General features: G+C 34.2%; 1 protein-coding gene across 1 annotated transcript; it reads right to left on the bottom strand.

Annotated features, from left to right (window-relative positions):
- Positions 1 to 2,706: 2,706 nt before the first annotated feature.
- Positions 2,707 to 4,061, bottom strand: LOC145284070 (heterogeneous nuclear ribonucleoprotein A2 homolog 1-like). Its single transcript, XM_080133141.1, has one exon. It carries the CDS (start codon positions 3,783 to 3,785, stop codon positions 2,931 to 2,933), a length of 855 nt encoding a protein of 284 aa, XP_079989267.1. The 5' UTR covers positions 3,786 to 4,061; the 3' UTR covers positions 2,707 to 2,930.
- Positions 4,062 to 12,813: the final 8,752 nt, after the last annotated feature.

Raw genomic sequence — 12,813 nt, 5'->3', positions numbered from 1 at the left:
GCATATTTTATGACCGGGCAATGCCGGTCGTCCTGCTAGTTCTACATCAATAAGCTGGATTCGGTGTCCTATGAAACAAAATGTAATAAAGTGCATCAATAATCATAATTTTTGGTTCAAATAAATATGCCACTACAGCAGTCGAGATTGTCTAAATGATTGGAAGCGGTTTACGAAAAACTTTGCACTAAAAAGTTCAATGTTGCTCGAATGATATCTTTGGGCAGAAAAGTTAGGCTGTATGTTTATGATTGAAAACTTATTGGTCAGTTATTGCTATTTGCCTTTGTTCAAGAAGCTCAGTGTTTTGTTGCCCCCCCCCCGAACAAAAGGAGGATGAACCTGTAAATTCACCCTTGTCCGTTCGTCCATTCGTCCGTCCGCACTTTTCTCAATAACTACGCCTTGATTTTTTTTTTAATTTTGCACAAACATTAAACATGATACAAGTAAAACAGTAACAGAACGAATTTTCCGGGAAAACTCCGGTTGCCCCCCCCAGCTGCTTTTTGGGTTAAAATGGCTAAAATTGACACTTATGCTTATTAAAAAAAATAGTTTTATGCCTTGTATTTTTATAAGACTTTCTGAAGAGTTGTAACTGATTTCTATACAATTTTGTTTGCCTATACTTCGCGATAACTCGTGGGTGTGCCCCAGGGTCTCTTTTTGGGCTAATAAAAACACTTCATTTTTGGGACTATTTTACCATGTTTGTCCCAAATGTTCTGTGTATGTGTATTTAGCAGTTTTGCATGGTGCTGAACTCAAATTTACATATGCTAAGGCCTTAAACTGCACCGTTTGGACATTTTTACCATTTTGGGGGGGGGGTTGTTTGGAGGAGTTTGTTGAGAAAAAAAAAATTAAGTGGTAGTAGGCAGACAGGGTTGAGCTTCAAAACGATACCACTCTCGTTAAAATCCGTCGCCTTTGTCGAAAGTTTTAGGCAGACATGCCAACATACATGCATTTATATATTAGTTTAGATTTATATTATAGAGTAGCTTGGGTGCTCGGCGGTATTCCTGCCCAAAACTTTCGACAGGGGCACCAGATTTTCTTGATTGGTATATGTTTGAAGCTCGGTTCTTCGGACAACAAATATCGAAAAAAATTGGCTGAAAATATTAATTCTTTCATCCTAAACTGGGAACTTTTCTACTGGGAGGAGTCGCCTTTTTTCGCCGATATTTTCGATTGACTAATCTTAATTTAAACCTTCACCACTTCCTGTTTGGCGATGGACGCAACGGCAAAGACGTCACTTTTTCTTTCACGTTCTTTTCCTCCTTTATTTATTTTTTTTTCATTTTTCTTAAACTTTTTCTTCTAGGGGATGGGACATCCAACCAGATGTCTGACATTTACCCCTATTTTAGTGAGTCCAACCAAGAGATCTTTTCAGGATTCTAGCCGTCCCTTTCAGTGCAATCGTTTGTATTTCACTTGCACTTGGTTCACCGGGTGCATATGTACTTTTTAAAGTTCTTTTTCATAAGCCCAGTTGCTCCTATGATGACTGGTATAATTGAAACGTCTTTTAATTTCCAATTTCGTTTCATATCATCTTTACTGTATGGGTTCGAGTGTGTCTGCCTACTACCACTATTTCAACACACACCTCCAAACACCCCGGCAATTCCGAGCAACCAGACTTTGATTTTGTTTTTTTTGTTTATCTACCCGAATTCAATGATGTAATTCTAAGCAAATTATCAAAATTGACGCAAAAAATGTTCATTATCAGGTTCTTTTTTTTTTAACAATTTACAGCTAAATTGTACTTTCAAGTCGACATTATTAAAATATATATAAATCCATGTCCTTAAAAAGAGCATTAGGTAATCATGTTAATCTAATAATTATTCGAGTAAATAATCTATAAAGACATGAGCACATGCAAAAAAACAAAACAAAACAGCATTGAATTGATAGATTATGAAAATTAAAAATGACTAACTTTATCCAATAGTATAAAAATTTCATGTTAGACACCTAAAATTATTTCCAAGTTTGATTTAAAAAAAAAAAAAAAAAAAAAAAATGTTGGATGCTAATTTCTAAAAATATACTTAAAGACCTTATTTTTAAATTGAAAATACACGAAGCCTGGAAATAGGCTAGACTTATCTAAACGCCTTTTGTTCGTAGTTAAAATACATTCAGAAAAAATAACAGTTGATCTCGCAAACCTATACAATGAAACCTATTTTTCTTTTCAGATTTGGTATTAATGGCGTTGCATTAACGCCAGTATTTACAGTCTGTTCGGGTTTGTATTACTGTACACAGATTCGAAAAAGTTGTCAAAAAACAAATATATAACAAATAAATGTTATCAAAGGCAAGATAAGTTACTTTTCTACCTAACTGGATATATTTTTCGTATTTTTATTCAATATAACATGCTTATTCAGCTCGAAAAGCATACAGTGTTTACCGATGTATTGGAAAATTCAAAATGGCGCCCGACACTCTCTTTAACACGGTAAGTTCAGGAAAAGATGTTATAAATAATAAACTAGACAAAATACTGTTAGAAATTCGCTCATTATATGTTACCGTGACATAGGTTGACATATATTCGGTGTTTTTTTAATAGTATTTTGTCTAGTTTATTATTTATAACACCTTTTCCCGAACTTACTGTGTTAAAGAGAGAGTCGGCCACCATTTTGAATTTTCCAATACATCGGTAAACACTTATGCTTTTCGAGCTGAATAAACATGTTAAATTGAATAAAAACACGAAAATTATATCCAGTTTGGTAGAAAAGTAATTTATCTTGCCTTTGATAACATTTATTTGTTATATATTTGTTGTTTTTGACAACTTTTTCGAATCTATGTGTACAGTAATACAAACCCCGCAAGCCTATACAATAAAACCTATTTTTCTTTTCAGATTTGGTATTAATGGCGTTGCATTAACGCCAGTATTTACGGTCTGTTCTCGTACCAATACTATAGCTCTCATAAGGGCCTGATGATTTCCGTGAAAATCTCGTAGCACGTCGACATCTGATACCAAATATATTTGCATAGCAAGAACCGAGTCGATTTCGATAAGCGATATTGTTGTCGCAACCATCCCATTTTTGATAGCAACCATCGCCGTTGGGGTATCTATAACCTGCATAGTTAAAGTTGCCTTGGTTCCAACACCTTACATAACGCTTGCGATAGTTGTTAAACTCGTAGTGAGCTAGAGGTGTGCTGCCTAGGTCATTCTCGAAGTCGGTCTTTGAAACAGCTTTTTGCACCTTGATCATCCTGGAGCCAAGACGGAACCACTTCTGGACGACGCACTTGTCAACTGAGTCGCAATCGTCGAAGGAAACAAAACAGAATGGCTTCCGTTTTCCAGTGTTCTTGTCTTTAATTAGATCAACTTTTTCGACAGTGCCGAACTCGGCGAAAACTTTACGAATCTCATCTTTGCTCGTAGTTTCTTTCAATCCACTAACAAACAGTTTTTTCACAGAGACCATGGTTTCCCGGGAATCCCTAGGAATAGCTCTCTTAGTCGTTAACTTCTTGCCATCAATCGTGTGCGGTCGGTTTGCCTGGACATCGTCTAATTGGTCGATCGTCTGGTAGAGGATATATCCGAATCCTCGAGATCTGCCTGTTGTCGGGTTCTTCATCAAATAACATGTTACTACTTGGCCCCACTTTTTGAAGTAAGTGAGTACAGCTTCCTCAGTGGTCTCCAAGTCCAAGCCACCGATAAATAATTTACGGAACTTCACTGCGTCTGTGTATGATGAATGAGTTGCCATGGGCGTTAGTTTTATGACACAAAAAACTTCGCGTAGTCTTTTAGATTATATAAAAGGAAGAATAATTAAAACATTCTTTATTCTCCGTAAAGTAAAACACTTCAACTGTGGTTGAATAGAATAGAGTTTACGACTAGCAGCATCCCCATGGAGATGAGAAAAAGGCAGACAGCAGCCAAGTAAGTTCTGTTCGCTCATATATAATACGTGCGAGCGCGTGGAGAGTATCAGCAGCAGCGAAAGATTGCCAGCATGCAAAGAGATTAGCAGCAGCAGCAGCAGAACACTGTGCATATGCAAATTAGAAAGTGTGCGCAATAAGAGGAGGGGCGTTGCGAGCCTGTCGTTGTTTTATCGTTATTATAGGGAAGTGCTCGTCTGAGCTCAAATCTCTAGTTCCCTCCTCGTCAATCTTTCACAAAAAAAACACCCGTCTAGCTGAAACCACTGTCAGTAATGTTCCCCACTCTTTATCTTAGCCTAAATGAAAACGTAGATTGCATGCTTCTTTATTAGAAGTGCACGCCTGTGGAACTCTTCCGCTTGCCTGTTTCCCACCTGACTACAACTTGGATGTCTTCAAGTCCAACATAAACAAGTTCCTGTTGAACCACCCCCCTTTAAGTAAGATATTATCCCATTGATTATTGTACACGCAATAACCCTTATCCCCGAGTGGCCTTCGGCATTCATAAGTGGTGACTTCCTTGGAAAGAGAAAGAGAGAGAGAGAGAGAGAGAGAGAGAGAGAGAGAGAGAGAGAGAGAGAAAATGCATCACGTGCTCGCGAGAAGAAAAAAAGTCGGCGTCAAAGAGAATTGACATCTAAACCGAAGGCGAGAAATGATTGGTTGCGACCTGAAGAAGGGGAAACGCGTACCAGGCTAATATAGACATGTGGAATCGAGGGACTTTTTTTTAAAGTGGTACACAAAATAACGGTAATATAAATGTCCTGTGTATATATATATATATATATATATATATATATATATATATATATATATATATATATATAAGTGAAAGTGTCTGCCTGTCTGTGTACATTTCCCTACGCAATAACTCTGTCATTTTTACTCTACAGACTCGAAATTTGATTTACAGGGTACTGAGATGTGGGAAAATCGATGTGATCGGTTTGCGACCAGAAATTTGGCGATTAAGGGGTCAAATTTCAACGTTTTGACCTTTGAAAACTCTACCAAAATCCTCCGACAATTTTGGGTCTACACACATGAAATTTTAGATATAGGTTCCTTGGACATGGATCTAACACACTAATATGATTTGAGCCCCAAAAGAATAAATTTTAAGGGGTCATAATAGGGGCCAAAGTTTTAAAAAATTTACCACTTTTTTTCTTTTTTTTTTGCTCAACATACACCTCCAAATACCCGGGCAACGCCGGGCTGAAATGCTAGTATATCTATAAAGGTGAAAGTGTCTGTCTGTCTGCGTATCTGCGTGTGTACATTTCCATACGCAATAACTTTGTCACTTTTTAGTCTACAGACTCGAAATTTGATATACAGGGTACTGAGATTTGAGAAAATCGATGTGACCGGATTTCGGCTAGAAATTTTTCGATTAAGGGGTCAAAGTTCAACGATTTTACTTTTGAGAACTCTACCAAACTCCTCCGACAATTTTGGGTCTAAACACTTGAAATTTTAGATGTAGGTTCCTCGGACATAGATCTAACTTAATAACTTGATTAGAGCCCAAAACAATAAATTTTAAGGGGTCATAATTGGGGTCAAAGTTTAAAAAATTTGACCGTTTTCTTTTTTGCTCAACATACACCTCCAAATACCCGGGCAACGCCGGACTGAAATGCTAGTATATATATATATATATATATATATATATATATATATATATATATATATATATATATATATATATCGGCTCGGGTATTTATTTATTTACTAGCTTGCCTGGTCGTATAGTACGTTTAAATATGATATTTAAATTTGTCCAGACGCCGTATATCTTATTATAGAGTAGTGAAATTAAAAAGAAATATTTGAATGCTATAAGCTAGAATAGAAACCGAAAGTTAAACTGTACCATTCAAAGCTGGTGACGTTACCATTGTACAAAAGCGACACGCATATGAATTAATTAAATATTTGAAAATGAGATAAATGTACAAAATGAATAAAATATTTTTTTCAAGTTTGACCCATTTATACCCCCTTAAAAAAACATTTTACCCAGCTAAAAACCCATAAAAGCATGGCCCGTAAAAAAGAACCCAATTATTTGAGACCCCCAGCGCCGCTCAGCGATTTCTAGTTTTGGAGCAGATAGAGTTTGAAAATATGGAAACAGACAGACATATAACATCTTATATATTAGAATTCCGGTGTTATTTTTATGAATGGTTAAAGAAAACCGCAACGGCAACGCTACATACCTACCAGGGTTTTGATCTTGTTAAAGAGGACATTAATCCAGTAGTGATTTTATAAAATTTGCATGTAAAAAAATAATTGTTTTATTAGTTTGACAAGAAAGTTCTTGCGGAATTTTTAATTTTGATTTCAAATGATGTATTTTCAAGTAATAATTATAATAATAATACCTTTACTTTATATATCATTTTAAAGAACGCATTTCGCTCTATCTAATTGTTTAAATTACAATCGTTTTAAAACAACTATGCCGTCTTTTCAGAACGTTGAATACAAGATGGAAAAAAGCAAATTCACACAATTTTTTTATTTCAATTTAAGGTAGGCCGAAAAGCCGCGAAAACAACTCACGATATCAACGAAGCGTTTGGCCCAGGAACCACTACTGAACGCACAGTACAATGGCGGTTTAAGAAATTTCGTGGCGGCGACTAAAAGCCTTGATGAGCGCAGTGGTCAGCCATCGGGTGTAGACAAAGATCAATTAAGAGCTTTAGTCGAAATCCATAAACGCAGGACTGTTCGAGAACTTGCTTCTGAATTAGACGTAACTTATACGACGATTCCCAACCATTTGAGAGAGATTGAAAAGATAAAAAAAAACTTGATAAATGGGTGCCTCACAAATTGTACGACAACCACAAGTTATGAAGTGTTATCTTCCCTTATTTTACGCAAGAAGTGTTAGAAAATGGATCGAGAGAGAGAGAGAGTTTACAGATGTGATAAGCCAAAAGAGAGATGTTCTTTTTAATAATTTGCTTTTTGTGTTTTTTTTTAAGTCCATAAATATTTTTTCGCAAGAAGAGTAACTTGCCTGGAAAGCATTAGAGATGTCCCATTCGGAAAATAAAATGGATCCTGTGGAAGTGAGTGCTTGAAAAAAAACTGGTCGCATGTGACTATTCCAAGCAGGGTGTAAGGCTTAGCTCAATTAATTAGAGACAGGCGTGGAGAGGATACGAGAATCCTTAAGGGTACCAGGGACCTATGAGAGTCGGTACCGTAAGGAAATCACATATTACTTTATGAGGTGAGAGAAAAATAAAATATACCGTAGGTACGTAAGAAGATATAACCTTATATTTTTTTAGAGATACATAAATGCGGGATATCTCTGCTGGATTTTGGAGTCTCTGATAGGAGAAAAGAAAAATCACAAAAATCGGGTCATAGCTAGAATTTAGGCGCAGATAGGAATCATGACGTAAAGTTGAGGGTTAATTAGTTAAGGGTGATATTCTCTAAATCTTCATCAAAATTCCAAGAGCACAAGCAAAGAAATCCAAGTCAATCAGTGTGATAAAAAGGGTATATCTTAAACTTTGGAAGTCAACCACGAAGATTAATTATGAGCTTTGATCTAATATATAAACGGGTATATGTGTGTCTGTCGGTCTGTCTTCATATTTTCAAACTCTATCTCCCGCGAAACTAAAAGTCGCAGAGTGGCGGTAAGGACCTCAAATGATTGGATTTTTTACTGGCCGTTCCTTTATTGGTCTTTAGCCGATTAAAATTGTTTTCAAGGAGTCAAAAATGTGTCAAAATTAAAAATGTCGTTAAATATTTTGTATATTCATCTTAGTTTATTTTAATTTTAACTGGAATATTTTGCTCTTTTTATTGAGGACTATTTAACACCATCGTTGCCTTCATTAGTCCCGACTTTCGAATATCTTAAACCTATATATATATATATATATATATATATATATATATATATATATATATATATATAGTAGTAGTAAGTTAAATATATAGGTAGTAGTAAGTTATAAAAATATAACTGACAATTAAGCTATCCAGAATTTTCCACGTTTCATGTTCATGAGTATTCTGCAGGCTATTACATGGAATTGACGTTATTATTTGTTTTCATATATATATATATATATATATATATATATATATATATATATATATATATATATATATATATATATTAGTGATGGGACGATTCCAATATTTTCCCGATTCCGATACAATTACCGATTCTGTACTAAATGCCCGATTCCAATTCTGATTCTTTATAATCTCTAAATATTTAACTATATAGTTGTATTTTTTCTCAGATTTCCGTAAAAACACACATGTTAAATATGTAAATATTTTCTCTAAACGTCAAAATACACTTGTGGAGGACAATCTATTGATTTTAGCTTTACTGGCATTTTAAAATCAATAAATATTTATTATTTTATCATTATTGCCAGCAATGGAAGATTTTGCTTTAAAAAGAATCAAATAAAAATAATAATTAAATGAATCGTTTTAGCATCGAAAAATCGGTACAAATATTTCCGATACCGATTTTGATGCTCTCAAATCTTTCGGTTTTTTCGATTCCCGATTCCGATTTCAATTAATCGTCCCAATATATATTTCGAACATTGTTGCTAGGAATGAACGCTGTCCATACTACAAATTTCCATTTTTTTTTCAACGTTTTTTATTTTCATTTTGATCCTTTTTTGTGATCAAGGGCGGAGGACCGCTTGAAATATATAAAAAAAAAATATTAACTACAAAAAGTAACATGCTTCAAAAGCCCCTTATAATCTTTAAATCACTATATATATATATATATATATATATATATATATATATATATATATATATATATATATATATATAAATATATATATAGTAAGTTATAAAATATATATGGCGATTAAGCTACACTGAATATTCCGCGTTTCATCCACTCTAGGACTCTTCAGGCATATGCGCGAATTTTGTGGTTGTTTGTCGCTTTTATATACGCATCGTCTATAGAGATTTTAGTTAAAACTAAAATCTCAATAGAAGATGCGCATATGCCTGAAGAGTCCTAGAGTGGATGAAACGCAGAATATTCAGTGTAGCTTAATCGCCATATATATTTTATAATTTACTAACTAGCTCTACCTACGTATTGAGCACTTTGGAAGTAAATACTTAAATTTATACTTTCGTGTATAAATTTAATGTGAGTTACTTAAGTTTTTTTTTCTTATTCCATTTATAGCAGCCAAATGTCACACATTTATTAAGCAAATACTGTATTCAATAACACTTATCCTCGCGTGGCTTCCAGACCATGATAAGTGGTGACTCCTATGTAAAAAAAAGTTATCAAACGAATATTGATCCAGACTTGATTGATTGGCTGTATTTCGGTCGTGCATCGTTTCTTTTTACTTTTTCAGATTTTTAAAAGATTAAAGTAAAAATGTTTGATCTAACAGAGTTTTAAAATCTGCAAATTGTTGGAGATAATACGAGAGGACCCCTTTTTTTTTACTCCTTCCTACGTAGACTACCTATGTCTACGACATTTTTGGCCCCTGAAAAACAATTTTAGCCGGTCTAAAGACTCATAAAAGAACTACCCCTTAAAAAATTTCAATTATTTGAGGTCCCCAGCGCCGTTCTGCGACTTTTAGTTTCGGGGGAGATAGAGTTTGAAACTATTGATACAGACAAACAGACAGACAGACAGGCAGGTATATAACCGTTTATATATTAGATTACAAGTTTTTTGTTTTAAATAATACAAAAAAAATGTACTCGGTGCATTAGAAGTGTCAGAAATTTCGTGAAAACTATTGAATAATTCCACCCGCTATCTTTCGAAGCTTATAACTCCTCGAAAAATGTAATTCAAGCCCTATTTTTTTTTAAATAAAAGAAGCAAGGGCCAAGGTTCCATTAAAAAAAAATACAACAAACAAACAACGTGGTTTAAAAAAAAAAAGGTTTTAAACTTCGGACTTTACAGGTAAATTTCTAAAAAAACACTACTTTTTTGGTTTTAAATTTGAATATATTATTTATTGATCTTTTATCTTCAATTTGTGATATATAAAACTTTGGTACATAAATTAATTATTTACTTTTTAATAGACATTTGAAAATAGGGGGGGGGGGCGTGAATTAAAAAAAAAACGTTTGTCTAAAATATTATATTCGGTTTATTGGTAATAGCATAAAATTTCACATTGACCCTGAAAATATCGTAAAAATAGAATCAATAGAAAAATTTTGATAGATTTTTAAAGTTTAAAAATTGAAAAATACTGAACTCGTAACATTCAATTAATTTCATTACTATTTTTTTTTTTTAAATATTTCTATTACTTTTTATACAACTTTAATAGTTTATTTTGGAAGTATAATCCATAAAGAAAATAAACAGCCCACTTTTAAAGGAGAAATTACGAGTTTTTTTTATATTTTATTTGCAGTTTCGTGTTAGGGGTGTCAAAAATTCCTACAAAAATTCTTATACACCTAGTGGTGCGTCTATTATAGCAATGGAAATGTGGTTACTTAAAGTATGAACAGTGGCAAATAATCGGCACGACGTTATTATCGCGTGTTTATTTTGTAGGCAGCGATATGGGCCATAAAATTGAGACGGACACTCTGGCTAAATGTCGAATACACTTCAGGGTGTGATTACGCCCTGCTAGTAACTCCTGTCATGACCTACGAGCATCGTTATCAAACCAGCTACTAAAATAGAAAAAAAGAAATGTAGAGAAAAGCATGGCAGATAATAGAGCGTGTTTCCCCGAGCAGTAAGTAATAAACAAGGAAAACTTCAGCGTGTAGCGACGCTACCTCACCCTGAACTACTCGCGTTGCCAACCCGAATAGGTGTCTACTGGTGGATCTGAGAAGAGGTTTTGGGTTTGTATTACTAGACACATAGATTCGAAAAAGTCTCCAAAAATAAAAATAAAAATATCTAATAAATAAATGTTATAAAAGGCACTTCTCTACCAAACTGGGTAATTGTTAGTGTTTTTATTCAATGTAACATGTTTATTCGGCTCGAAAAACACAGTTTTACCGATATATTTGAAAAATACAACTGGCGGCGGACTCTGTGTTGAACACGTTAAGTTTGGGAAAATGACTTAAAAGTTTTAAAAAATACAAAATACTGTTAGGAACTCACTCGATATATGTTACCGTGACATAGGCTGCCATATATTCGGTGGGGTTTTAACTGTATTTTGTATAGTTTTTTTTTTTTAGTTTTAACTCAGTTTTCCAAACATAACGTGTTACAACACAGAGTCCGCCACTATTTGTATTTTTAAAACATATCGGTAAACACTGCGTGTTTTTTGAGCCGAAAAAACATTTTACATTAATTTAAAAAATATCCAGTTTGATAGAAAAGTAACTTATCTTGCCTTTGATAACATTTATTTGTTCTATATTTGTTTTTCGACAACTTATTTGAATCTATGTATATAGTAATATAAACCCGAGTTTTTAAATGTCCTTAGTTAATTTTTTATCGTCTAACTTTAACTGTAGTCCAGAAAAATGAGGTAGATTCGATTTTAACGGCTCAACAAAGTTAGTGGGTATGTGTGTTAATTTGGACTGATGTTCGGTCGCTAAACTTACATTTATTGGAGGTTAAAGCATTACTACTAGAACAGTAACAGAAAAAATATATATATAATGAAAGTGTCTGTCTGTCTGTTTTTCTGTGTACATTTCCCTACACAATAACTCTGTCAATTTTCAGTCTACAAACTCGAAATTTGATATACAGGGTACCGAGATTTGGGAATATCTTTGTAATCTGTTTTCAGTCAGAAATTTCGCTGTTAAGGGGTAAAAGTTCAACGATTTGACCTTTGAGAACTCTACCAAACTCCTCCGACAATTTTTGGGTCTTGAAATTTTAGATATAGGTTCCTTGGACATGGATCTAACATAAAAACTTGATTCGCGCTCAGAAAAATAAGTGCTAAGGGGTCATAATAGTGATCCAAGTTAAAATAAAATTGATCTCTGCGGTCTCTACCAAATTACTCAAACAATTTCTGGTCTAAACATTTGAAATTTTACATAAAGAGTATTCAGAGATAGGACAAGCTTTTAATCGGATTGGGTCGAAAATATATAAATGTATGTATGTATGTTTGCATGTCTGCCTAAAACTTTCGACCGAGGCGACGGATTTTACCAAGATCAGTATCATTTTGAAGGTCGACCTCTCAGACGGCAAATACCGAAAAATTGGCTAAAAACATTCATTTCTTCACCTTCAACTGGGCACTTTTCTACAGGGAGGGGTCGCTTTTTTTTACGATATTTTCGAAAGTCATCCCCTCTTTTCGATTGTCTAGCCTTAATTAAAACCTACGTCACTTCCGGTTTGGCGGTGGTCGTAATAGCAAAGACGTCAGGTTTTTTTTTCGTTCTTTTTCTCCTTTGCGGTACGGGTTCGAGCCTGCCTTCCTACTACCACTTTTTTTTTTTTTTTTTTGCTGAACACACACCTCCAAACACCCGGGCAACGCCAGGCACCCATGCTAGTATATCTATAAAAATGTGTGTATGTGTGTGTGTGTGTGTGTGTGTGCATATCCCTACGAAATAACTCTGTTAATTTTCAGTCTAGAGACTCGAGATTTGCATAAGGAGTATTGAGATTTGGGGAAAATTTTTTTAATTCGTTGTCGAACAGAAATTTGGCTGTCAAGAGGTCAAAATTCAACGATTTGACCTTTGAAAACTCTACCAAACTCCTCCGCCAATTTTGGGTCTAAATACTTGAAATTTTAAATGTAGGTTACTTGGACATGGATTAAACTTATT

Source organism: Euprymna scolopes, chromosome 8, assembly GCF_053919585.1.
Source record: "Euprymna scolopes isolate OS-2025 chromosome 8, ASM5391958v1, whole genome shotgun sequence".
NCBI classification, from domain to species: Eukaryota; Metazoa; Mollusca; class Cephalopoda; order Sepiida; family Sepiolidae; genus Euprymna; species Euprymna scolopes.
The sequence above is the reverse complement of the archived record's forward strand: the minus strand, read 5'-3'. Positions and strand labels throughout refer to the sequence as shown.

Bases quoted from the DNA above. Each gene is read 5' to 3' on its own strand.
- LOC145284070 (XM_080133141.1), bottom strand. From the start codon at position 3,785: ATGGCAACTCATTCATCATACACAGACGCAGTGAAGTTCCGTAAATTA.